General features: G+C 42.4%; 1 protein-coding gene across 1 annotated transcript in view; it reads left to right on the forward strand.

The window, feature by feature from the left end:
• Nucleotides 1–15760, forward strand: part of Dock4 (dedicator of cytokinesis 4) — a 411722-nt gene extending 395962 nt beyond the window's left edge. Inside the window, exons 44-52 of the mRNA XM_028768807.1 lie at nt 1358–1477; nt 1801–1922; nt 2266–2386; nt 3558–3639; nt 3806–3915; nt 5790–5862; nt 7626–7739; nt 10546–10607; nt 13770–15760. Of these exons, the coding sequence (XP_028624640.1) occupies nt 1358–1477; nt 1801–1922; nt 2266–2386; nt 3558–3639; nt 3806–3915; nt 5790–5862; nt 7626–7739; nt 10546–10607; nt 13770–14237 (1272 nt within the window). The 3' untranslated portion in view covers nt 14238–15760. The remainder of the gene's footprint in view (nt 1–1357; nt 1478–1800; nt 1923–2265; nt 2387–3557; nt 3640–3805; nt 3916–5789; nt 5863–7625; nt 7740–10545; nt 10608–13769) is intronic.
• Nucleotides 15761–25576: the final 9816 nt, after the last annotated feature.

Below are 25576 nucleotides of genomic sequence, written 5' to 3' on the forward strand. Positions count from 1 at the left end.
AGAGACAGGGTTTTTCTGTGTAGCCCTGGCTGTCCTGGAACTCACTCTGTAGACCAGGCTGGCCTTGAACTCAGAAATCCACCTGCCTCTGCCTCCCAAGTGCTGGGATTTAAGGCGTGTGCCACCACCGCCTGGCTTTTTTTTCTTTTTCTTTTCTTTTTTTTTTTTAGATTTATTTATTTTATGTATACGCGTACACTATAGCTGTCTTCAGACACACCAGAAGAGGGTATTGGATCTCATTACAGGTGGTTGTGAGCCACCATGTGGGTGCTGGGATTTGAACTCATGACCTCTGGGAGAGCAGTCAGTGCTCTTATCCTCTGAGCCATCTCTCCAGCCAGTGGCCCACTTCTAAGACTGGGGATAAAATATAAAGCATTGCCATTTGGGTCCAACACAGAACAGCTTCATAAGGTTCCAACCAGGTGCTGGGCTTGATAGTGTTGGCCAATTTGTATCTTTTCCTGTAGAGCCCTGCTTCTCCATGACTCACAGGCCAAGCTTCCTGCAGTGAGCTTCCTAATCCCCATGCTGGAGTCTATTCCCTGATGACCCAAGTTAAATTATCCTGAGCAAACAGAAGGTGACCCAACCACTATTTAAAATGAGGAAGGCCAGCAGTTGAGTTAGTCATAACTCTTGGGTCCCTCCCATCTCTTCATTTCCCAGACTGTCTCTCCCTTTGTGTGTCAGATACACGCCACTGTTTCCTTCATGTTCGTTTCAGGGGGCGGGAGTAGCATCAAGAGGAGAAGATGTTGCAGTCCCATCTCAGTTTACTGAGATGCAGAAAATAGCTGTCATACAGCCCCAAGAAATCACACCCTATTGATAGTTGAACAAAGGAAAGTTTAATGTCTATCTTCATTTCTTTTTCTTTGAGACAAGATCCCTTGAAAATTATAATAAGTAAACAAGAATAATATTTTTAAAGAAAAACTAAAAGCATAGCAACTGCTACAGAGTTCCTGCTTATTCCTTTTTTCTTTCTCCCCTATAAAATGTTTCGACGCTCTGGATTGGGAGGCTGTTGCAGGAGAGAGGGTTTCATTCTGAGAACGATTTGTTTGACCATCCAAACAGGAAACAGCTGAGGGACAGGGACCCATAGTCACTAAAGAGGCTTATTATTAAAGATATGAGATACTTGAGGAAGATGAAGTAGGACAGTCAAGTTTGGGGAGTCCAGACAGACCCAAATTCAAATCCCCATGTAGGATTTGTTTGATCCTGTGACCTCCCTGTAAAGCAACTGTTGCTCCCACTCATTGGTGTAGCAGGTCAGAGAAGATGTATGGTCCACATCCATGAGAAATGGTCACTAATGCGGGCTTTTCCTTCTGTTGTTATCAAGGCACAGATTCTGGAATTTGGACTAGCTGTGCATGAGAAGTTTGTACCTCAAGATATGAGACCCCTTCACAAAAAACTGGTGGACCAGTTCTTTGTGATGAAATCAAGCTTTGGGATACAGGTGCGTGCTGAACAGCCATGGAAGGGCGATCTAACCAAGGCCGTTGCTGTTTGGGAGTCTGTGGATGAAGTATCCAATAGTGACATCTTTTGGTTATTCTGCCACACTGCAGCATTTGCCAGGGAGCTTCTAATATTACAGTTGTGTTCCTACTGTTTTCCACCCTTTATGAAAACAAATGTCCATGTCAGAAGGCTCAATAATACTGGCGTTGATAATTGGTCCCTATGTAGACTCATGATGTTGAGGGTGTCTGTTTAGTAGGTTGAAGCACCTCATAGATGAGTTGCTTTCATCAATCACGTTCTTTACCTCCTCTTTAGGAGTTCCCTGCTTGTATTCAGGCCAGCCCTGTCCATTTTCCTAATGGAAGCCCTCGCGTGTGTAGAAACTCAGCCCCTGCCTCCATGAGTCCAGATGGTACCAGGGTAATCCCTAGACGCAGGTAAGCCATATTCTGAATTACCTTACAATTTGCCAGCCCCGGCAAGATAATCTGGAATGGTTCTCTCATTCTATATGGTACAATTTGTCAAATTCTCTATTTCTTAATGAAATAACTAAGCCATGAGGCAGCTGCAGACATCTGCCCCTGGTAAAACAGCGACAGCATGAGAAATAAATAAGCTCAAACATTCAATTATATTGAGGCAAACAGGAGAAAACAAAATGGGATGTGTCTTTTTTCCCTTCGGTTTTATGCCATGCCAGCACGTGATAAAATACAGTTCCAAGACTGAGTTAACAACCGTTTGGGTTTGGTTTTGTTTTTTTCTCCCCTGAAACAGCCCATTAAGTTACCCAGCTGTCAACCGGTATTCCTCGTCCTCGCTGTCCTCACAGGCCTCTGCTGAAGTAAGCAATATTACAGGGCAATCAGAAAGCTCTGACGAAGTCTTTAACATGCAGGTACTTCATTAGCTTTTGTCTGCTTCCATTTCTTTCCGTTTCTGTCTGCATCGTGAGAGTGTCTGTCCATTCTGCTGGGCTCAGGAACAGATCTTCAAGCAAGAACTTGACCTAAGGACCAACCTTTTTTAAAAAAAAAAAAAAAAAACTCCCAGTATTGCTTTGTTGGCCTTTGGAATCCACAAAGATGTTTCTCTCCAAAATGCCCATCACTTTAAGAAAACATAAACAACCAATTAAAAAAAAAAAAAAAAAAAAAAACAGGCAAGCTGCCTCAGCTTTCAGATTGACCTTGGAAGTTCTTTCTTCCTGGCCCCTGGGTTCTTGGAGCATGTTGACATACACTAGCTGCCCCCTACTGTTCTCTAGTAACTTTATGAGTTCCCCTGTGGCTTGAGGCCCCAGTATAAAATTTGCATAGTTATATAAGAAATTTTTCTGTAATAAAAAAATGTATAGTTTTGTAGGTATTTTAGAGCTCATGGGAGTCTTGAAGCATTTTATTTTCTGATAGTAAAATAAACCTGGGTTTCCTAGCACTGTCTTTGGAAGCAGCCACAATGTGACTCCCAGTGTATGTTTTGATCAGAGTTTTGAAGCTAAGGAAAAGGCAGATTGTGTGCCTTTTAGAAAGCCTCACCTGGGCCAGCTAGATGCCTTAGTGAGTAAAGAACTTATCGTCAAGCATGATGACACACTCAGCAAAGGAGAGATCTAACTCAAGTTCTCTGCAGGCTGTCCTCTGACCTCACATGCAGGCCATGCACACATGCTGTGGCACGTAGGTGCTCACGCAGAAGAGGGGCATGCTTGCCCAATCAATCAATAAATGAAAATTAGAAACACTTTCCTACGTATGTCCCCAAGACTAGAAGTATTTCTCTTTATACTACAGAGAGGGAAGGCTACTGCTGGGGTCAGGGACTAGAGGTGAAACTAATATTTGTGTGTTCCTTCCTTCAGCAGTAGTGGAAATCTCAGGCCTCGTTAATCCAAGCAAGCTTCATTGTTGGTCTGAATCCATAAGACTTTGCTCTGTTTCTAAATGGCCTTTGGGGGTTTTGTTTTTCTTTTGGCTAATTTGAAAACAAAATGAATGTTAGTGTCTTGTTTGAAATGTCATGGACTGAAGCTTCTAACCATGGATGACAGTAGCTCCCTCTGGTTCCAGCCCAGCCCATCTACCTCAAGCCTGAGTTCCACCCACTCTGCTTCACCCAATGTGACAAGTTCTGCTCCATCGAGTGCCAGAGGTTAGTGCCAAGTTGGAGATGTCCTGACTGGTGCCCTGAGAATCTTCCAGACCCTAAGGAATGTGGCTTCAGTAGCCCATATTGTAGGCAACTGCCACAATACTCTGGTTTTTCTCTAAAAGGCCCTACTGGCTAGCTCACTGATAATTTCTGTTTCTCTTCCCAGCTTCACCTTTGTTGTCTGACAAACACAAACATTCCAGAGAAAACTCTTGCCTGTCCCCAAGAGATAGACCGTGCAGTGCCATTTACCCAACACCCGTGGAGCCTTCGCAGGTACTCCTGTGGGGGAATCAGAAGCTAGAGAATGAGAGAGTGTGGGATTGTGTGGGATTCTCTTCAGAGTCACACAGTACCTGCCAAAAGCAACCAGTGACAAGGCCATTTGGAAGAAGACTCAGTCAGTCCACCTCCAGTCTCTGCCCGTTGTTTGGAGTGCCATTTGACTTATCCTTCTAGAGCACTGGTTCTCAACCTTCCTCATGCTGTGGCCCTGGAATACAGTTCTCATGCTGTGGTGACCGCCGGCCATAACATTATTATTGTGTTGCCATTTTCTAACTGCAATTTTGCTACTGTCATGAATGATCATGTAAATATCTGATATGCATGATATCTGATGGTACCTAAAGGTTGAGCAGGATATCTGATGGGACCCTCAATAGGGCCAGGACCTACAGGTTAAGAACCACTGGTCTAGAGGGATATCTGGGCCACAGCCCTGACAGGGAAACTGAAAGGGACTGCCTGGTCCTTGAGCTCAACCTGCTTCATTGCTGCTACAACATTCCAAGGGCAAGCCAGCGAATGAACCATCTGTGTGTGTGTTTGCATGTGTATGGAGCAGAAGTCTGGGGAGGGAGGAACATCTTAATGTAACAGAAGACTCTGCTTCTGCCCAGAACTTCCTGTTTGCCCATAGCTATTGAGGATAGCTACAGCTGATTCCTTTCCACAAGAATGTAGGAGCAATCTGTTTGCCTTTGTCAAATCTGTTTGATCTTCCATGAATTACCAGGAAAGGGGCTGTGCCCTGGAGATATCATAGGAACTAGGGAGTGTGGATCTGCCTGTCACTCAAACCTCACTTTAAAAAATCTGGGTGCCCTCAGGGCCACAGGCTCAGTCCAGGGATAACGTATGTGCATTGGAGGGCGGGTACAAAGTTGAAGATTCATGTTGTATCCCTGAGTTTTTCACAGTTTATTTGGGACTAATTTTAAGAGCAGAGAAAACTACTTGTTTCTGCTCCGGCTAATTTCTCTGTTTTTCTACACCATCCTGGCAGAAGTCTGTAGCTGCATCTGGAATTGGATGAGAGCGAGTGGGATTTGGCTTGATTGGTTTATCTTTGCTGATTGTGTGATCTTCCCGAAAGGCCCAGGATACCTCCTCTGCGCAGCACTGATGTCTTGCAGAAATGATTTCTGAGTGCGTTTGGCTGAACCAGCTAACCAATTTTATTTCCCGTTGTCACTGGCATTGCAAGGGGATTTCAGTTTGTTTCATCTGCTCTAAAAGATCATGTGCCAGCATGGGAAACTCTGAAAGGCTCCCTTGATTAATCCCAAGTTATCTGCCTTGGGTAAAATTTGAAGCAGTATATAAGTTACCAAAATTACAATAATGTATAATGCTGTAGGCTTCCATTTTTTTCTTTTCATAAGTTAGGTAGAGCCATGTAAAATTGGTATTTTTGTAGGTTAAAATTATAGAATATTTATTAGCTCATTTTTGCCTGTTATAGGATTTAAACTATGATAGAGTTTATCTATGTAGTAGATTTTTTAATTAATATTTCTCCCCTCATTCTTATTCATATGCCATACTGCCAGTCTAGCAGTATACACTTGTAAAGAACATCGTACCTAGCTAATACTATTGATTTTCCCTATGTTTATTATGAGTAATTATTTACCATTTATATTTCATGTAAAACACCATTTCTTATTATGTTTCTTTCAGAAAACTTAAGACTCTGTTCCCCTTTTCTCCTTAAATATAGTTTAATTATTTGTCCCTAGGCTCATTATACCATATAGAAAATATTTTGAGCAAAGAGTTTCATAAGGAGATAACCATCTCATTTTCTAAAAGGCATCATATCTCAGCATATTATATCATAAAAATGGACTTTTCTCCCTTTCCAGAGGATGCTGTTTAATCATATTGGAGATGGGGCCTTGCCTCGCAGTGACCCCAACCTTTCTGCACCTGAGAAAGGTGGGTACCAATCATCTAACCCTGGTAGGTCCTGGAATGTGTCAGGGTTTGTCCTGTCCTCATTTCCTCCAGTCTTCTGTGTGCCATGTGGCAGGTAGGGCTGTAGACTGCTAATGATCAGGGTGAGTGTGATCTTTAGGCAATTAGTGAAAGATAGTTTATCATGATCCATCCTCCATAAACTATTAAGATCTGAGCAAATTCGGAGTTCCTTTGTGTAATGACCTTCAGTTGTTCAGAGAGCCCAGGCAAAGCCTGGTCTTTTCCAATTCCAAGTTGCCAATTAAGCCACTAGTTCACACAATGAAAGTAGCTACCCCTCAGATTGATTCCACAGACCCCATTCATTGTCTCCTTCACAAAGCTCATATTCAGCCAGCTCATCTGTTGTCTGTGGTGACTCAGATAGGCTCTTGTACAATTAAATACCATGTAAGCATTGAGATCCATGGCATAATGGAGTGGGGCCAGCCTCAAGGTCATACACACACAAATAAGATGCACACACCAAATGCATGCAGAGTGGTAAGAAGCCAATTAGCAACACACAGACCAGGAAGAGCAGATTAAATGTCACTTCCTCCACTGTGGGTGCAGGGACTTACAAAGTCACCCGGTTGCCTCTCAGGGTCAGACCTCAAAAATAGCAGTCAGGCAGGCTAATGAATCAAGACTCGCTAATGAAATGTCCCAGTAAAGTGCACTTTAATTGCCCCCATTAAGAACTAGGCTGTATTACCATTTTGGTACACTGATACATTAACATTAAAACTTCCCAAAGGGAGATGAAAATTAGCGAGGACCTAGCCAAAATTATTTTAAAGCGTGGAATTAGCTTTAATGTTGTAAGTCAAGCATTGATCTTTACCAGGAGAAACTAGGGAATTGCTGTTATTTTTACCAACTTTATTAAAGAAAACCACACGGCAAATATAAAAGAAATAGAGGAAAAAGATGTTTAAAATAATTCCACCCCATTAAATCAAAGCAGTAATTTGGAGGAGTAAAATGTGGCAGTTCTCACTACGTCCATCAGATGGCAGTATCTGCACGGGAAGCAAGCTGGAATGCTGGTTTACTATTAGGAACTTCACTGTAGAGTGTTTCATAACCTTGTGTGTCCTGACCTGCTTCCTAGCAGAGCTGTCCATATTCCTACATCTTGATACATGGAACAGATGGATTGCAAAATAACAATGATGCTATCAGCAGTCAGGTTGTTTTCTCAGGACTTATTTAGTGTAATCCCTCCATTTGGGACATGTCCTTTCCTGACAGGACCGATCTGTGAGATTGTGTGGCACCCTCAGCCCTGTCCTTGGAACTTCTGTCACACGGTTGAAATATGAGGGTGCTGTTTGCCTCTCCACCTCCTTCAGATGGCCATTTGTTCAGACATTTCTACAAATAGGCTGATAACTATATTTTCCATCTATTTCTCAGCATCTAAACACATTTGGAATTCTCAGCAGGTTGCTACTCCCTGGCATAGAGATTTGTAGTCCCATTTGACAGCTTGAGGGAAATAAAGAGACCCGCTGTTACTCAATTAAATGTCAGCTCTGTTAGGTAACCAATTAGAAAGAGGTTTAGTATTGGGGAAGGTTCCTGCTTGTTTACAGCTTAAGGTTTTGTGGTCTTTTTGAAGACCAGTGGACTTTTTTTTTTTTTCATTCTGGATAATTCTGACATTCTCCTAAGATCTCAAGCATTTGAAAGGCAAAGCTGGATTTTGTGTTTTTAGCTGTGTTATTCCCTTCCAGCTGTGAACCCCACCCCTAGCAGTTGGAGCCTGGACAGTGGGAAAGAAGCCAAGAACATGTCGGACAGTGGGAAACTTATCTCTCCCCCTGTCCCTCCAAGGCCCACACAGACTGGTGGGTATTTGAAGCATTTGAATAATCACATTCACAAAATAAGTATATTGAATATTTCAGTTTGTCTTGAATTTCTCAGAGAAAGGTAGGCATCTGGTTTCCAAGGTAAAATCTTGCTAGCAACGTAATTCACCTCTAGTTCGCTCCTCCTTTCCTGGCTATACAATCAGCCAACAGTCCGTTCCTAATAAGCCCCTCGGAAGACTTTGAACATGCTATCTTCTTCCTGGCTCCGTGTTCAACCCTTCTTGCTTGGCAGGCCACTCACACTGGCCTCTGCCCTTCACGTGCACTAATCTCTGCTAACTTGGCCGCTTTCTATATAATCTCCCACAATGACATCAATGACTCAAATAAGAGCCAGCTCTCAGTGGCTTTGAGGTGCCTCTGACACCCTGAGTGACCTGCCGCCCTGAGAGCTCTGTTTCCCCGTCAGTGGCATTGCTCAAAGGGCTGAAGCACGGGCCTGCGCCTCTTGTCACTGTGGCTCATGAAGCACATCCTGACGTACCTACGTACAGCCTCAGGTCTTCTGAGGCGGTCGATCATGTTCCTGAAAGGAGGCTGGAGCCTGCATTTTACCAAGCCATTGGTGGAATTCTTCTGCTCACTAACATCTGAGTGCTGAAAACGGTTGGGAAACTTCCAGCCTGGCCCTGGGTCCCGAGGGAAACACAGACACAAGCAGAGCTGAGTCTTTGATGAGTTTCTGCTGGGAAGCGGCCAGCTTTCCCTCTGAACATACCCCTAGCTTGGTGACTTGCATGTGGAGCAGTTTTAAGAGAAGCCTCCTGCTTTAACTGACTGCCTTTTCCAGTAACCAAATCTTGTCAGTGCTTTCCTATGTCTGCTGGAGCTTTCCAGGTATAACTGGTCTAAGAACCAAAGAAAATGGGGTGCTATTTCCTCGGCAGATTTTCCTAGACTGAACATCCCCCTTTCACTTGCTACATTGTAGCTTCTCATCCCTTGAATCGTTTCTGCAGGGTACATGAGATCATGAGATGTTTAAACAGAATGAGGGATACGTTTGATTCTATTGATCATCTCCATTGGTATACCAATCTGATTGTAGAAATGAGGGCTCGTCAGCCAGATCGTTTGTATTTCATTGGTGATACACATACATTCAGACAGTCTAGTTTAATGGCTTGGTTGTGCCCCTGATTATGGGAACTTCAGAGGTTTTTTAAGGGAAAATAAGATGGATAGTTCTTTACTAAGGAATAAATATTATCAATACTAGCTGGGTATCTGAGAGAAAAAGGATACTGGTGGGTCTTTTTTAGGCTAGTAGAAAGTGTGTTTCCAAAAGAATAGCTCTGAGAATGAGTATTAGGTACCAGGCCTGTGTCTAAGACTGAGTCAAGTACAAGAGGAGGCCTTGATCTCTGCGACAGTAGTGGCAGATGTAGCACCCCCACTGGGACTGATTTCTCTGGACATATGTGATTTTCTTCCTAGTCAGCACTCACTGCATGTGGGAACAGAAGTAGGAGGTGGCTTGTGTAGATAAGCCCGCCCAACCCCCCCGCAGCAGTGTGAGAATGGACCACCCTCTGTGCTCTCTTAGGGCTCAGTACAGCCGAATGACCCTTTTCCTCCCAAGTAGATTGGTAGGACTGCTGTCCCTTCTGTACTGATTGCTTTCATGGTCTGTCCTGATGTCATCATCTGTGGTCAGTGTTGTGGGGCTGTGCAACTGTCTGTCTTTCTCCCTTTCAGCCTCTCTGTAGGTTTTTATGAGTTCTAAACCTCAGTGTGATGGCTGGAAGAGTGGCAGGTAATCACAGAGGAGCATAGCTCACATTTGCCGAAATCACTCTCCGTGGAAGTGGGAAGGATGGCTTGCCCTCACCCTATCCACTGGGTCACAAGCTGTTTTGATGCTATGCAGTTACAGTCTAGAAACCAGATCTGATCCATAACCACACTAAGAGCACATGCCACATGTGCTGGGTCCCTGGTATCAGACCTGAAAACCCCAGAGAAGCAGAAGTCACTCTTGCCATGATGGTAGTATCTCAAAGTCCCCACCCAGGGGACTGAGGGAAGGCCAGCGGACAGGCATTAGAGAAGAAATGGGAAGCTGATCCCCCTTTGTATTGTCATGATCAAGCTTTCTGTCTGCACTGGGAATGTTGGGAGGTGGGGTGAAAGGCAAGGTTTACTGAACGTCTCTATGGGCCTGTTCTAGCCTGCCCGGGGGGCCTTGGTCTTCTCATCCCTGTTCAGGCCAAAGACAGAAGGCATCTCCCAAGGACTCCTGGCACTTTACACCAGGAGCATTTTATGAGATGAAACAGTTAAGTGGTGAAAGGCATCTGGACTTGGGGGTATGGAGAGGACGTGAGAGCCAAGCATGGCAGCACAGACACTGCCTAAGCACTCAGGAGGTAGTCAGGAGACTAAGGAGTTCACTGTCATCCACAGATCTGTACAGAGCTCAAGACTAGCTTTGACCACATGAAGCCTTGTCAGCAGAATAAAAGGAAGGAAAGTGAAGGAAAATAAACGAGAGGAAAGGAAAGGAATAAAGGCCATTGGAGCAATTTGGGGCTATACTCTTCCAGGCAAAGCATCATGTGGGCACCAGCAACTTTTGATTAATTGGCCCACATCTTGGTGGTGCCATCCCCTATGAGGGATCTATTCTAGAGAGCCATTGTGTAATTTCTCCTCTCCATTCCTCCTCCCCTGCTGAGGATTCCTTAAACACTAACACATCTGCCTGGGGTTGTGCACACAGAGGGCATGTGCAGCTCTCTGGTTTTTCTTAATTAAAATCTTCCTTCTCCATCTACAGCTTCACCAGCAAGACACACGACATCAGTGTCCCCCTCGCCTGCTGGACGGTCTCCATTGAAGGTACAGGCCTGCCATTAAACTGGGTCCAAAGATTGGCCCTGATTCCTTTTTCTTGAAACTTCATCCTAAGTACATCAAAAGGTGCTTTCAGCCCCACAGACAAGACAAAGAACATATCAAGAAGGGAGGATTGGGGCAAGAAAACAGCCTCCTCACTTTTCCCCTTGGAGAACTTTACCCAAGAACACAGACCTCGTTGTGGGTTGTTAAGTTTTGTTTTCAGTTGTTTGTTTTGTTGTTGAGGAGGAGGAAGAGGAGGAAGAGGAGGAGGAGGAAGAGGAGGAGGAGGAGGAACAGCTTAATTCTTCAAATAATGGCAATGAGAACATAACTATAGTCAACACATTTAAAGCACATTAAACACTCATGTGTACACTTAGATTAAAAAACATCAGTGAGAGAGAGAGAGAGAGAGACAGACAGACAGACTGACTAATCAAGGTCTACTAAATGCTCTTCTGAAAGGTTTTGGGCTTTATCATCGACCTCATCCATTTTGGTAAAGCCAAACTCAACTTTCTCAATACTTTGTATTAAAGATACCCCACATTACAAACACATACTGAATTATAGAGGACATGATGGTGAAAATGGGAAAAAACACGGAGAACAAGCTAGCCACCTTAAAGGTCACATGTTTGTCATGTAAATACAGGCCATTTAACATCTCTAAACATACAGATCCCTCATGTAGATCAAGAATAATATTTAGCCTTTATCCTCATTCAGTCGGACTGGCCACAAGGCTCTTCAACACACTGCTCAGCACACTGTGTTGAGCAGCACAGCCCCAGAAGCAAACAGGAGTTTGCAGTGAGTGTTGCAAGGATGGTTTTGTACCAGGTTGACTTAGGTTTCCACACCCCATGTCCTTTGTTTAGATAAGACAGTGCTAGCTGAGATGAAAAGACAAATTAGTCTCCACAAACAATTGGGAACAGGTTATGACCCACTGTATCTGTGCTGCTCATGATCGTCACTGATGGAAACATAAAAACAACACCCAAAAGTTGGGGGTGGGGGACTCAAAAAAAAGAAAAGTGTGGCTGGGTTTTCATTGCCAGAATTCCTGATGTAAAATTTTGCTGTAAGTGCAAATGATTTTCTAGTTTTGCTGTCACTCCACAGTGCGGTTGTTATCATGAAGTCCATGTGACATTGTTTGTTCAGGAAGGCACTGCTTGTCATCATCCTGATGTGAGGAAGCCAGGCAGCATGGTGCTTCCACATCTCTGTATCTGTAAACCCTCAGAAGCACTCAACTCCCACACATGGTGATGAAATTATCGCCTGTGTTTTTCAATTCCATTATGCAGAGTAGAAATAAGGCAGTAAGCGTTGGAGAGATTACACTCTTAAAGAATAAAGACAGCCTTACTGGAAGATGCTCAAGTACCTATTAAATAGCTCTAGTTAGTAAGCAGGTCTGTACTGTCCTAAAAGGGACCTACATGCATTCATACTGGCCCAGAGGCAGTCTTGTGATATAACATATCTTTATAAATAGGGCTTGAAGGACAGAGACGGGGGTGCGGGGGAGGGAAAAGGAGATGGAGAGGGAGAAATCATGAGAAATCACATCTTGTGTTGTAACTCCCAGGTTACTTTAGAGGGCACACTACTCCCAAGTTTCAAGCTTCCCCATCATTAGAAAGCACTTCGGTATCTTCTCTGATAGAATTTGGGGTGTGCCTAAACACCCAATGCATTACAAGCGACTCTCTACAGAAGACTGAACTTACATGTCTTATATTGAATTTGAGATCTCTTTTCTGAAAAAAGATGTCAGAGAATCTGGATCTCGTAATTCACCATGCTTAATTGTATACCCCTGTTTAATGAAAGGATTTGTGCCTACCAGCACTGTATCTTTTTAAAGGAGAGCTTAGGGGCTGGAGGAGTAACTCAGTAAAGTGCTTGCCTTGAAAGCACAGGACCCAAGTCCAGCAGCCCTGAACTCATGTGGAAAAGCAGGTGCATTACCCATCCAGATGTGGTGGTGTGTACTACCCATCCCAGTACTGGGCATAGAGAAAGGAGGTTCCCCAGTGCTCAGTGGCCAGCCAGCTGCAAGCCAGGGAGAAACAAGGTATGCACGCACGCGTGCACACACACACATACCACAGCAGGGCAGGCATCAAGGTAAAGTTAGCCTAGAATAGCAAAGTGCACACTGTAGAAAATTAAAGATATTAGGTGATATTAATATATATATATATTAATAGGGCTTGAATGTACCCAAAGAGTATGTCCGTAGGTAGCATTTCCCAGTAGAGCCTACTCATGGCTTCTCCTTAAAGACATGGGCCAGGAAGCGGTAAGGATCAGAGTCTGGCAGGGCTGTCACTAGGTGAAGAAAGCACCATGTGGAGGAGGGAGCCTACTGTATGCTCACGTATCTGTACCCCAGCTGAAGGAGACAACTCCTGCTTGTCTTTCAGATCATCTCCATAAGAATATGTGGGCTCTTGCTGCAGTGTCTAGTTCCTTATAAAATGTCGTAAATCTGAGGTTTATGTGGAAAATTTCCTATTTTCAAAAATTAGCTGAATTAGGCTTTTAAAAATGCAGTAGATGAAACAGCTCACATCTCAGCCAAAAATCCAAATGCTGTCACTTTACAGCTTTTGCTCCAGTGTCTCAGGGCTCCCAGAAGACTCAGGTGTAGGGATTCTCCTCCAGTGGGAAGTGTGTCCCCCTGCCTTCCTCAGGCCTCTCTGTGTTCTATCCGGCAGTCATGACCCGTGGCCAAGCCACACCCTCAAAGCTCTTTATCCTAGTTAAGACAGGACTGATGGTGGCCTCGAAATCCTCTTGCCAGTTACTCTCAGGATCTTTTTATCTAGCAAGTGGTGAGGTGAACTAGGTAAATGGGGTGGCGTCTGGCAGATAAGCATCTGGAGTTGTATTTTCAGTACTGCAGATGGCAATGCTTAAATTTAAATCTAATGTTTGTCTTAGCTTGGACTACTGTAAACTACCACAAGCTGGGTGGTGTAGATGATGTATTTTCCCTCCTTCCTGGAGGCTACGGGTGTTGGCAGATTTCCCTATAAATCCAAGTTTGTCTTCATAAAGAACCAGTCAGTCAAGTACGGGTGTGGTGAAACACTTCTAACATCTGTCTCTTTTCTCGCATGACCCGACCTCTGGTGGGAGCAGGGCTCCGTACAGTCCTTCACTCCGTCTCCAGTGGAGTACAACTCCCCAGGACTGAGCTCAAACTCCCCGGTTTTGTCCGGCAGCTACAGCAGTGGGATCTCCTCGCTTAGTCGGTGTAGCACGTCGGAAACCTCTGGCTTTGAAAACCAAGCCAACGAACAGTCGGTGCCTGTGCCGGTGCCCGTGCCAGTGCCCGTGCCCGTGCCAGTGCCCGTGCCCAGCTTCAGCGGGTCGGAGGAACCTGTACGCAAGGAGAGCAAAACCCCGCCCCCCTACAGTGTCTATGAGCGGACTCTGCGGCGCCCTGTCCCGCTACCTCACAGCCTCTCCATCCCTGTCACCTCTGAGCCACCTGCTCTGCCCCCTAAGCCCTTGGCTGCGCGGTCCAGCCACCTGGAGAATGGGACCCGTAGGACTGAGCCTGGCCCAAGGCCCAGGCCCCTGCCCCGCAAGGTGTCTCAGCTATAAGTCACTTTTCTATGTACCTGCAATGAATTCTTTGCCGTTTACAAAGATAAGTCTGACGAGAAGACATTTAGTGTAGGCACTTTAAATATCTTACTCAGACCTTTCTTTAAATGAATGGAGTTACATTTGCTTATTAATATAATGTTGCACAATATTAAAAGTTACTGATCTAAAACGCCAGATGTTACATGAAGTATGGCTGAGTCTCATTAAAACGTTTCTCATTTGAAAGTGGTAAATTGTGAAAAAGACTTTTATACCTTTTTATGTTCACTTTTTTTTATGTAGTTTAATCTTAAAACCAATACAATATTGTCAAGCAATAGAATGCGTGGTAATGTTGTATCGCTTTTTTTCTGAATACTTGATACTCTGAGAAAGCTGAACTGTTTGCTGTATAGTAACACAGCGGCCCTTTCTTAAGTCTTCAGTAAAGAAGGTGAAGACTTCAGTTCTCCCCTTGAGCAGAAGGTTGAGCGCACATCCGCAGAATTAAAGGTTGAAGCAGGCTGGTTGGTTGGACTAGATACTTAAGGGATGCAAGGCTTGGGACCGGAAGTTGTTTTGTTCTTTAAACAAAATAATTCTTTGATGTCGGACAGTTGTCTACATCCTTAACTCTGCTTTGTGAATCGGTTGCTAAATCTTTAAAGTGCCCTGACACCATGCTATCTACTGTATTATTTTTCAAGGTGCAATTTGCTTTCGGAGTTCCAAACAGCTAGATTAAGCAAAAGACCCCAGGAGAAGTGTTTACTTGAATTTTGTGCTTCCTTACTTGATGATTTCCTATACAAAACGTGTCGCTGATGAAGAGCAGGTGCTCAAGGTTTAAATAGGCACAAATTACTGTGTCTCCATTAGCAAGGATTCGGGAATCAATACAGGACAGTATTAAATCAATAGTGTGAAGGAAGACAAAACCTTAGTGAAAATATATTAACATGATTGAATAGTAAAAGGACTTTGAAAAGGTGAGGGCATTACCTTTGCATCCTGCATAAAATAAAGAATTCCTCAAACTCTCCCTTCTTAGCAGGAGAGCTGAGTGTCTCTGCTCATCCTGTGGTCCTTTTTCTGGGGGAGGATTGTGGACCATTCTAGCGTGGATACAGCAGCATAGCATCTTTAGATGGAGGTAGGACTAGACACACTGATGTGGCAGTTGTAGGAGGGTGAATAAGCACCTTGTATGTAGTAATGTATTTTTTATCTTCGTCTTTTCCTTTTACTGACTGTTTATAACACTCAATTGACAATAGATATGGACTGTATTTTAAACCATGCTGTTAAAATATTTTCCCTCTTTTGTTGGGAAGCTCATTTTAGTTTAGTTGGGTTTGTTTTTGTTGCTAGCTTACCTGGAAGGCAGTGACCACTTTTTTATATTCTCTTAATGAAACCATTCAGCAGGTATATGCTGTTGAGGCTGGTTATAGAGGTTTTCTATAATAAATGTTCAAGTATTTTTGTACATAACTGGTTAATTTTAATAAGAGATACCATTATGTGTAAAAAAAAAAGTAAAAAAGCAAACAGTTGTGGATGCAGTATAATTGTTATAATTATGCCAAATACTTTATGTATGGAAAATATTTGTACATATGTGCTTTTAACAATAATTCTGCCATATTGACTTTACAATTTTGAATGTCAGAAAATTAATATATGTAAAAATATTTATGTTTAGTGAAAGTATTCATAATTGAGGAAAGGAACCTATGAATTTTAGCTTTGTATCTTGCAGGTTTTGCAGTTAGAAATTTCTTGAACTAGCACTTGCATTTGATAATAACATTTCGTGTTTGTAATCACATCCTAAAATATATATATATATATATATATATATATATATATATATATATACACACTTATACATGTATGTAGGAAGCTCCATGGGTTTTTGGGTTTTTTTGGATTTTTTTTTTTTTGGCTTTAAAGAAGTAAAATCTTTCCCTTAAGTAAGATGACATGCATAAGATAACAAAGCCTCTCTGATTTCCTTCTCCTGTGTAATTTAGTAGATTTCTTGACTAGTGCTTGGGCACACAATAAATCAGTGTTATTTGCTCTTGAAGCCTTTCTTTTTCTTTTTTCCTTTTTTTTTTTTTTTGAGCAGTGAATAGTTGACTTTATCATGTGAGTGTATTTTTAAAGCAGCTGTATAGCAGAACATTTTAAGAGATTCTGTTAGCTCAGATGTTCATGTTGATTGCTGCTGAATGGTAAATATTAAATAAAGTTATCAGATTAATCTTAATGTTTCTGCCTTCATTCCAGTCATCAGTGTGGCTTTGCTTAGAATAGCGACTGTACAAATCTCTTGGTCCTATAATCATGATATCTGTAAACTTCTTTGCTGATCGATCCTATTTCTGTTGCTGTTGGACTCTGAACACAGATCATTTATAGCATAGAGAACAAAGGTTGGAAAGTTAATGGGGTAAGTTACCGTCCTGTGGCGATGATAACATTTACCTGGGCAGCTGAATACTAAGTAGTTTAACCAGAGCCAATTTAGGAAATCAAAGTCTGTGTGTACTAGAAAGCTCAACACAAAACAGACAGCTGTCAGGCGGACAAGGCGATGGTTGACTGCTGCCCTTGCCAGCTTTGACATGTTCTGTCTACCTGCGTGCCAGCTCGTTGTCCCGCCAGTGTACAAAATAAGACATATATATTTCATAATCATTAAAAAAAATCCATTGACTGAAAAAAATGTCTCTTAACTAAAGTCTGTCTTTTAATTTCATGGAAACAGGTTTACATTTGTGTAAGTCAAGACAAACTGCTGTCCAGTTAAACACCAAAGCCCATCAACTACAGCATTTTTGAATCATTTGTGAACATTTTCATTATAACTAAGCCTGCAAGTATTTCTACTCTCTGTGCATAATACAGTATGAATAGCTCATATTGCTACCTAAGTTGGTTTCTGTCTGGTTTGTTGTTGACTGTTACACAGAAGACAACAACGGTAGTAACAGGTTCCGCTGTCTTACTTGATTTTTACACATTACAGGATGGTTTATATCAAAATGTATGAATATTGAAACATGGTCCTAATTCTGTAAGAAAACAATAGAGAAGGGGTTCTTTGGGATTTGTTTTTTTTTTTTTAACCAATGGTTGGGGTCTAGGCTGGATGGTCTCATATTTGTGACCTCTTGAACCAAGGGTTTAAACAAGCACACAAATTTGCAAAAGTAGCAAGGAATCTTTATTTAAAGCAAAGCTATGATAGCAAGGCATGTAAGTAAGGGTACTCAAGGGCCCTGGTTATTGTTTAGGGCTATCTTTTATGAACTTACAGAATAAGGGTGTGGTGAGAGAGTTCTGTTTTGTTTGACACATTAAGTTATATAACCATTCCCTTCACTTAATGCATCTAATTTTAATCATGCACACCCAATTATTCATAGGCATAAGATAGTAAGCGGGATTCACAGAGGACAGCTCTCATGTCATGCATGCTCTCAAGGCCCATTGTACACTGTTGAGTGCTTGTTTCCCAGACTGATTTGGGACCAAGTTTACTGCTCACTGCCACAAAGAAAGGAGCTTCATCCTGACAGTTCTCAAAGGAGCAAGAACACAATTTCATTTACATTTTGAAGTGTTGTTTAAGGCCTTGATAAAGATTAAATAAACATCGCACTTAACCTCTTTCAGGGTTGGTTTATGTCAACGCTAGGAGTTTGTTACTGGAATAAGGTGGATTTGATTCCCAGCCTGAGGGCCAATGTTGTAGAAGGATTGGTAAGAAGAATTGGGATTACTCAAAGGCTAGTCTCTAAAGGGAATAGCTGGCTTTTAACCTCAAAACTGTATCTTGAGAAGTGTAGGACTACAGAGAGCTCTGGAGGTAAAGGAAGATGAGGCATGGGGAGGACAGTGTCCTAAGTGTGTCTTTCTCCATGGTGGCATGACCCTCTGCCTTCTCTGGAAGGTTTCAGTGGCCCTCATCCTAGGATTGGCTCCCACAGTTCTTTTTTGACCGACGTGTTACTTTTCTGCAAGTTAACCCAAACATGAACTTAAGTTTTGTTAGTTGGTGAGTTTAACTAAATGACAAAGGGATGTGGGAACTACAGAGGTGAGGAAATGTTCTGAATTCTGTAAATCTGAAGAGAATTTAGCAGTTGACATCTTAAACTGTTTGATTGCTGAGAGTGTGATGCCAACCTGGGCTACATAATACCAGCCTGGAGTTACACAAGATCCTATCTCAAAAACTCAAACAACAGAACGTTAGGAACAAGCCTTGCAGAAAGGCAACAAGTGTGGGAAACAAAGTTTAGTGGCCTTTGGCCTGTAGATCTTCCCAATGAAGCTACCATGTTTCATCATAAGCAAGGAGTTTCAGAGAGTCTTAAACTTTCAACTGTTGCTTTTTTTTTTGAAGAGTTTCTAGGTCTGTGTGAATGAATAATAATATTTATTAATAGTTAATTTTATTATTAATTAATAAATAGTAATTAATAATAATTAATAATTTTATTAATGATGATTATAATGCTGGACAAGAAATCCCTGGGAGAGTAGGCTAATGCCAGTGAATATGAAATATTCAAAATAATATGAAGTCATGTTCATTAGGCATAAGCTATGGGATCGATACTTTTTCTGAACAGGTATTTTCAACATAGTTCTAATCACAGACCTCAAAAACACCTTTATATACATATATGCATGCATGTTATGTATCTATAACATCACTGAGACTATTATACAGAACACGTCCCATGTTTTGCATTATTGTGGTAAATCTCACACAAAAATGACTTTCTGACTGGAACTGCAAGGGCAAAGGAATCCTGGGTTTTACGGGTAATTTTCTGTGTAAGAGGCAGAACATGATGTTTGCTATTATGTGCAGGGACTGTTATATTCATGGGGAGACATGAACAAATGTCTTCTCCAGATACGGAACCAATGAGAGACCACCAAAGTCCAACTTGGTGAACTAATGAGTTTGTTGGTGTGACTTACAGGAATATGAGTGAGGGGTTCCTTAGAGGAGCAGAAATAATGCAAAGATTGCTGCACCAACAAAGTCTACCTAGCATGGGTCATACCTAGCTCATGAAAGTGATAAGCCTAGACTTCACTGCATGACTCACAGGCAGCCTGACAACTCGGCTGTTGTGTGCTTCCTCAGAAGACCTTACTGTTTACATAACCTTCGAGAAGGAGCCTTCGAGAAGGAGGGACCTTGTATAAGTTTGAGAAACTTCCTGAGTTTGGAATTTTTACTTTGGAACTTAAGAAATCTCCCTTTAGAGTTTCCTATATTAAGGAGCAAGTCTCTTTTTAAAGATTATTTAGTCCTAACAAGCTTTGGGGGAAACTTGATCATACAACAGAACTGCCACAAGAAAAGATAGCTCAGCAAGCAACAAACTGAAGGCTACTGACGTAAATGAGCACCTCAGAGAAAGTGGTTTAGACTTCAAGCTTCAAGTATCTTCTGCTAAATAAGGAGTGGAATAAATCTTGTATGCAAGATGTAATCCTTTGCCTTCCAATGGTAAGAGTTGTTTCCTGGGACAAGCATGGAGACATGCTTATAACTGGGTATAATACAGGTGTCAAACATAGGAGGACACAGAATAGGTCATCCTAAAATATAACTTTTGGAATGGTAAGAGTCCTTCCTGGAACAGACAGGGAGACATGCTTACAGCTGGGGATTTTGTTTAGAGCAGTGGTTCTCAACCTTCCTAATGCTGTGACCCTTTAATACAGTTAGATCTCATGGTGTGGTGACCCCCAACCATGAAAATATTTTTGTTGCTGCTTCATAACTGTAATTTTGCTACTGTTATGAATCAAAGTGTAAATGTCTGTGGTTTCTGATGGCCTTAGGTGACCCCTGTGAAAGGGTTGTTTGACCCCCAAAGAAGTCATAACCCATAGGTTGAGAACCACTGGTTTAGAGATTATAAATCTATCTTACAGAAAGGTAATTTCACTGTTTTCAGATATTTTTCAATATTTGCTGTTTTTCAAAATAATTCAAAATAAGCCATATGCCAACCAAGCATACTGTGTTCTCCAAAAGTTGTATTTTAGGGTGACCTATCCTGCTGTTCTATTATTTGAATGTTAATGAATTAGTCCCCCAAAGTGATATATCCCTTTTACTGTCCTAATGTAGTTCTACTATGGTATTTCAACTCTTCAAACACGTTGGTGAGAATAGGAGACAGAAACTGGTCAAGTAGGACAAAGACCCCGGAATGTGCTGGCTGGAGGTCAGAGATGCCAAAAGAGACTTCTAGTCCCTGTCGTTTGTTCTCTCGTAAAGGAGCACCTCAGCCTAAAGCTATGTATGCTAGTGACTGAAGCTGAGAGGTGGCACATGGACGCTAGGTTGGTCAACTGGGCCTGTTCAGCTCCCTTCTACACCTCACCCCAGTTACACCATAAGTCATTTTAAAAGGCTCAAGACAGCAGCTCAATAGCACCCTATTTTCTGGGATATCCTACCCATCCAGGATCTCTGTGCTCACTTTCTTTCCCTTTCTCCTCTCCTCTCTCTCACTGTCTTAAGCTTCTACCTATGTGCCCATACTAATCTTCTTTCTAAAACTCACTTTCTATGGTCTGTGAATCTCATTCTTTGAATTTTTGAGACTAGAAGCTGAAAGGCACAGCCTCTTGATGGCTTTGATGGCCATCAAGTTTTCCAGAGCTATGCAGGCTAATTTTATGTCAACTTGACACAAGCTAGAGTTATCTAAAAGGAAGGAACTTCAGTTGAGGAAATGTTTCTATACATTCTGACTGTAGGACATTTTCTTATTTAATGATCAATGGGGGAGGGCCCAACACGTTCTGGGTGGTACTACCCCTTACCTGATGGTCCTGGGTTCTGTAAGAAAGCAGGCTGAGCAAGCCAATAAGCAGCACTCTTCCATGGTCTCTGCATCAGCTCCTGCCTCCAGGTCCCTGCCCTCATTGCTTTGTTGATGAACTGTTAAATCAAACTGTGAGTGGTCATGGTATTCCATCACAGCAATAGAGTACCCTAAGGCAAGAACCCCGTACCCCAAAAAGGTTTCATTGTTCTCAAAGTCACTTGACTGTTCCTCTATCAGCAGCAGCCAGTGGCTACCAACAGTTTGCCTTTTTTCCTCAGCTCATGAGCCTATCCTACTATCAATACATTCCTGTACCTTTTTTTTTAAAGATTAAATATTAATATGATATACTGCTTCTAGGGATTATTTTTTCCCTGCTAATTTAATATGTGGGAAGAAAATATTGCTGTTATTTCCTAAACTTTGAAAAATGTTAATAAATCAATTAAGTCTTTTGCAAAAATCCGTGCTGAGGAAATTGATGGCCTGATAAAAGGAAATGACAGAGAACATGAAAAGTAATAGCCTTAGAACTTAGGGTGACATTTCGAGAAGGTATTTTACTCCACAGGAGAAATTTCTGGGAAGACTCTGGGATCTCTCTGTTCCTACTGAGTCTACCGGACGATCATCAGATGCTGCACCACAGCCCACCAGACTTTGAAACAGTGCAGCTTTAGGGGCGGGGTGTTCATGTCTTAGACAGAGTCAGTCTTCCCTGATCCTTTAACCCTACCTCTCTTGTGTCTAGCATTCCAGATTCTAAAGAGAAGCCCCTCTTAAATAGTCAACTTGTTCACTCTAGATCTTTGGATCCAGAAAACCCAGAATGTCCGCTAGCCTTTGTCCTTACTCTTTAATTAAAACACTGCTGGAGGAAGAGAGCCATAGCCATCCATGATCTAGACCCTAGGAAAAGAGACACTACCCCTGCATGGATCTTCCTGTCTCTCCTTTTCCTCTCCATAAAATCCCTTTCTCCCTGAGCCTGTCCTTTCTTTAGGATTTTCTCTCTCTGTTTGATTGGGCTATCCTGGAAGTGAGCACCTAAAGTGGTTCAGTAGCACTTGATGAAGCATTTCCCTGTGATTCCCAACCAGAGGGGTAGCCATGTTCTTCAAGCAAAGGAAGGGAGGGAAGGAGAAAGGGAGGGAGGGAGGGAGGGAGGGAGGGAGGGAGGGAGGGAGGAAGGAAGGAAGGAAGGAAGGAAGGAAGGAAGGAAGGAAGGAAGGAGCTTGATGGAAAATAATTGTTGCTGTAGAGATGACTTAGCATTAAGAATGTGTACTGCACCTGTAGAATTTCCTAACACAAGTGGCTTACAACCACCTGTAACTCCAGCTCCAGGGACATTGACACATCTGGCCTCTGCAGACACCTACACTCATGTGCACGTAAACACATAGACACACACACATAATATATTTTTAAGAGATGGACAAAGGGACAAAGAAAAAAATTGCCTCTGGAGAGTGCAAGCTGTTGTGGGGGGTGGCCGTGAGGGACTCTTGTTTCTCTTTTTCTCTTATGGGCTTTATAGAATTACATGTATGCATGATTGATATGTTTTAGGAAACTGCAAATTTTTACTGGTATTAACTGTCATATCCCACATAGCTAGTTTACCACACTACTTACTTTCTCTCCCACTGTATAACAAATATGAATCTCAGCTTTCCTGAGAAGCACAGACAGAATTTACAACCAAGGGTTACTGGAGAGAATGTGTGAGTCAGGTAAGAGGAGGGGCAAGTCGGGGAGTTTCTCCATCCAAATGAAACCTGTGTTCGACCTGTGACACAAAGTATATGCAGCCAATTTTAATCTCAGGAAGTGCTTTGTGATGGTTCAGCAAACAGGCTGTCCTGTTCTTTACAGGCAGCCAAGGAAAAGCATGTTTTAGAAAGTTCTGCGATGCCTCTGCAGATGTTATAAGTTTGCGAGTTCTGTTTATGTCAACAGTGTGAATTTTCTCACTCTGATAAAAGCACACACAGGTCTTGGTGTATTTCAGACTGTGACAGTGCCAGGTCATTTGCTTCCGAGAGAGGAAAAAATGTACTAAGTGCATGGTAACTGACAAGATGCAGGCCTGGAAGAGAGAACTGTGAAGGAGACTGGAGAAAAGCTTCATCATTAAGAGCTCTTATCATTCTATTGGCAATCTGCCATTGAGATCACAGCACACCATCAGATGGCTCAGAAATACTTATAACCACAGCTCCAAATGATTCAATACCCTTTCTGGCCTCCATGGGTACCTGCACATGCACATGTACATGTTACATATTGATACACATTCACATAAATAAAAAATATTTTCTTTCAAAAAGAACTTTCCCTTTCTCCATGTTAAAAAGAAAGAAAGTTAGAAGGTCTGGGGTCACTTAGTTCAGTGTGCTCACCTTGTATAAGGTTCAACTCCCAGCTCCACTGGGACCCCTAATCAGTTAAGGACCTCAGCTAAAGCTACTAGGATAAGTGGCTTCTAGGCAGAAGAGAACTTCACAGTGACCCACTACCAAGCAGCATTAGGGTTTTTTAATTGGAGACATATGGGGGTTGAACAACTCAGCAGTTAAGAGCACTTCCTACTCTCGCAGAGACTAGGGTTCAGTGACTGGCATCCACACCGTGGCTTACCACCCTCTGCAATTACAGCACAGGGGATCCAGCACCCTCTTCTGCCTTCTTTGGCACTGGGCATGTGTGCAGACAAATCATATGCATGTTAAAGTAAGTCATTTGTTTTAATTTAAAGATATTTTGGAGCGAGGGAGGTGGCTTAATAGGTAATGTGCTTGCTGCAAAGCATGCATACTTGAGAGTTCAGACTCCTAGCACACATCTTTAAAAAACCAGTTGTGACAGCATATGCCTTTACCCTAAGCACTGGAGTAATACTGTGGGGTAGGTGCAAAGACAGGTGGATCCCCAGAGCTTACCAGCCAGTCAATCTAGTAAAAATGGCAAGCTTCCATTTCGGTGAGAGACCCCATCTCTAAAACATAAAGTTGAGTGTGATAAAGAAGATATTCACACTGTCTCTGGACTCCTCATGGGTGCACAGGCAAGCATGTACAGAGGACAGGGAGGAAGGAACAGGGATGAGGGGTAATGAGAGAGGTACCGAGAAAGAGGGTTACACCAAGAGCACATTTGATTATCTCCACAACAGTTGCATATAGGATTTTGGCTAAGTTTGAAGCTATTATTATCAAATGGTTGACAAGAAACCTAAACGAGAAGACACGTTCCTGAGGGCACCGGGCAGGATCACAGTGAGAAAGCTAAAGTGTAGATCACAGAGAAAAAAGGAAACTAGGCTACCTTTACTGTAAATAAAGTTAATAGTCCTGTTTGAAATTCTCAGGGATAAGACTCTCCCCAAGATTGTATGTATGTGTTCAGGCCTGAAACCTGAGTCTTTGTTATTCTATCATAGACTATCTAGACATGAAAGCAGATTGACTATTGCAGCAACCTTTACAGCGAATGGCAATGTGCTTGAATTCTTCTCTACCTGGTCCAGAGTAAGTGTTCCTCTCCCTTCCTGTGTTCCCATAAGTTTCTATGTCCTTCTATCCTGCCTCAATGGGATGATGCCAATATCTTTATTTATAATGCATGCACCCAAGTATATCTAAAAATTACTAGGATACTATGAATCTGTGAAATATTGGAAAGAAAGAGAGAAATGTCAGTAGATAGGTAAGTGGAGAGTTTTAAAACAATGGATCATAAGTGTATATGGAACAGTAAATAGTATACTCAGAGAAAGATAAAACACCAATGAAGCAGCATTCTGTATTAGGCTTCTCCAAAGGAACAGAGCCAATAAAAAGGAATATATATTAAAAGGAGACTTAATAGGTTGGCATGCAGGATACAGCCAAAGTACCCCAGCAGTGCCTGCTTTCACATTGGAAAAGCTGAAAACCTGGTACCTGCGCTGAAGAAATAAACGATTCCTGGAGTACCACCCTTCCTTGATTCACATCTAAAGAAACATCATCTAAAGAAACTGGATTCTAGAATCAGTGGAGGATGGTGGCTGCAGCAGCAACAGCAGCAACATGCCCCCAAAGCAGACAAATGTGCCAGCACAGTGTGAAAGTCAGCAGGCAAAAGGCTTACTCTCTCCCTCTGAGCTGTCACAGGAAGGTGTGGCTCACACTTGGGGGGGTAGGGATGTCTTCCCTACTTCAATTAAACTGATCAAGAAAACCTCTGGCAGATATGCTCAACTGTCAGTTGATTCCAAATCCAAGCAGGTTGACAAGTAAGATTCACACATTTGTTGTTTATTTCAGCAGCTAAATGTGTAAGATGACAGCAGAGAATTGTAGATAGAACACAGAGGAAGCTGCTGTCTTTGATAGCGCTCTTGGCACTAAAACAGGATAATCATTTTGAAACAGTTTGCCAACATGGATCAAGCATCATGTTCTTTAAACATATAATCTCATCCTG

This window comes from Grammomys surdaster, unplaced genomic scaffold (genome assembly GCF_004785775.1).
Source record: "Grammomys surdaster isolate TR1022 unplaced genomic scaffold, NIH_TR_1.0 188, whole genome shotgun sequence".
NCBI classification, from domain to species: domain Eukaryota; kingdom Metazoa; phylum Chordata; class Mammalia; order Rodentia; family Muridae; genus Grammomys; species Grammomys surdaster.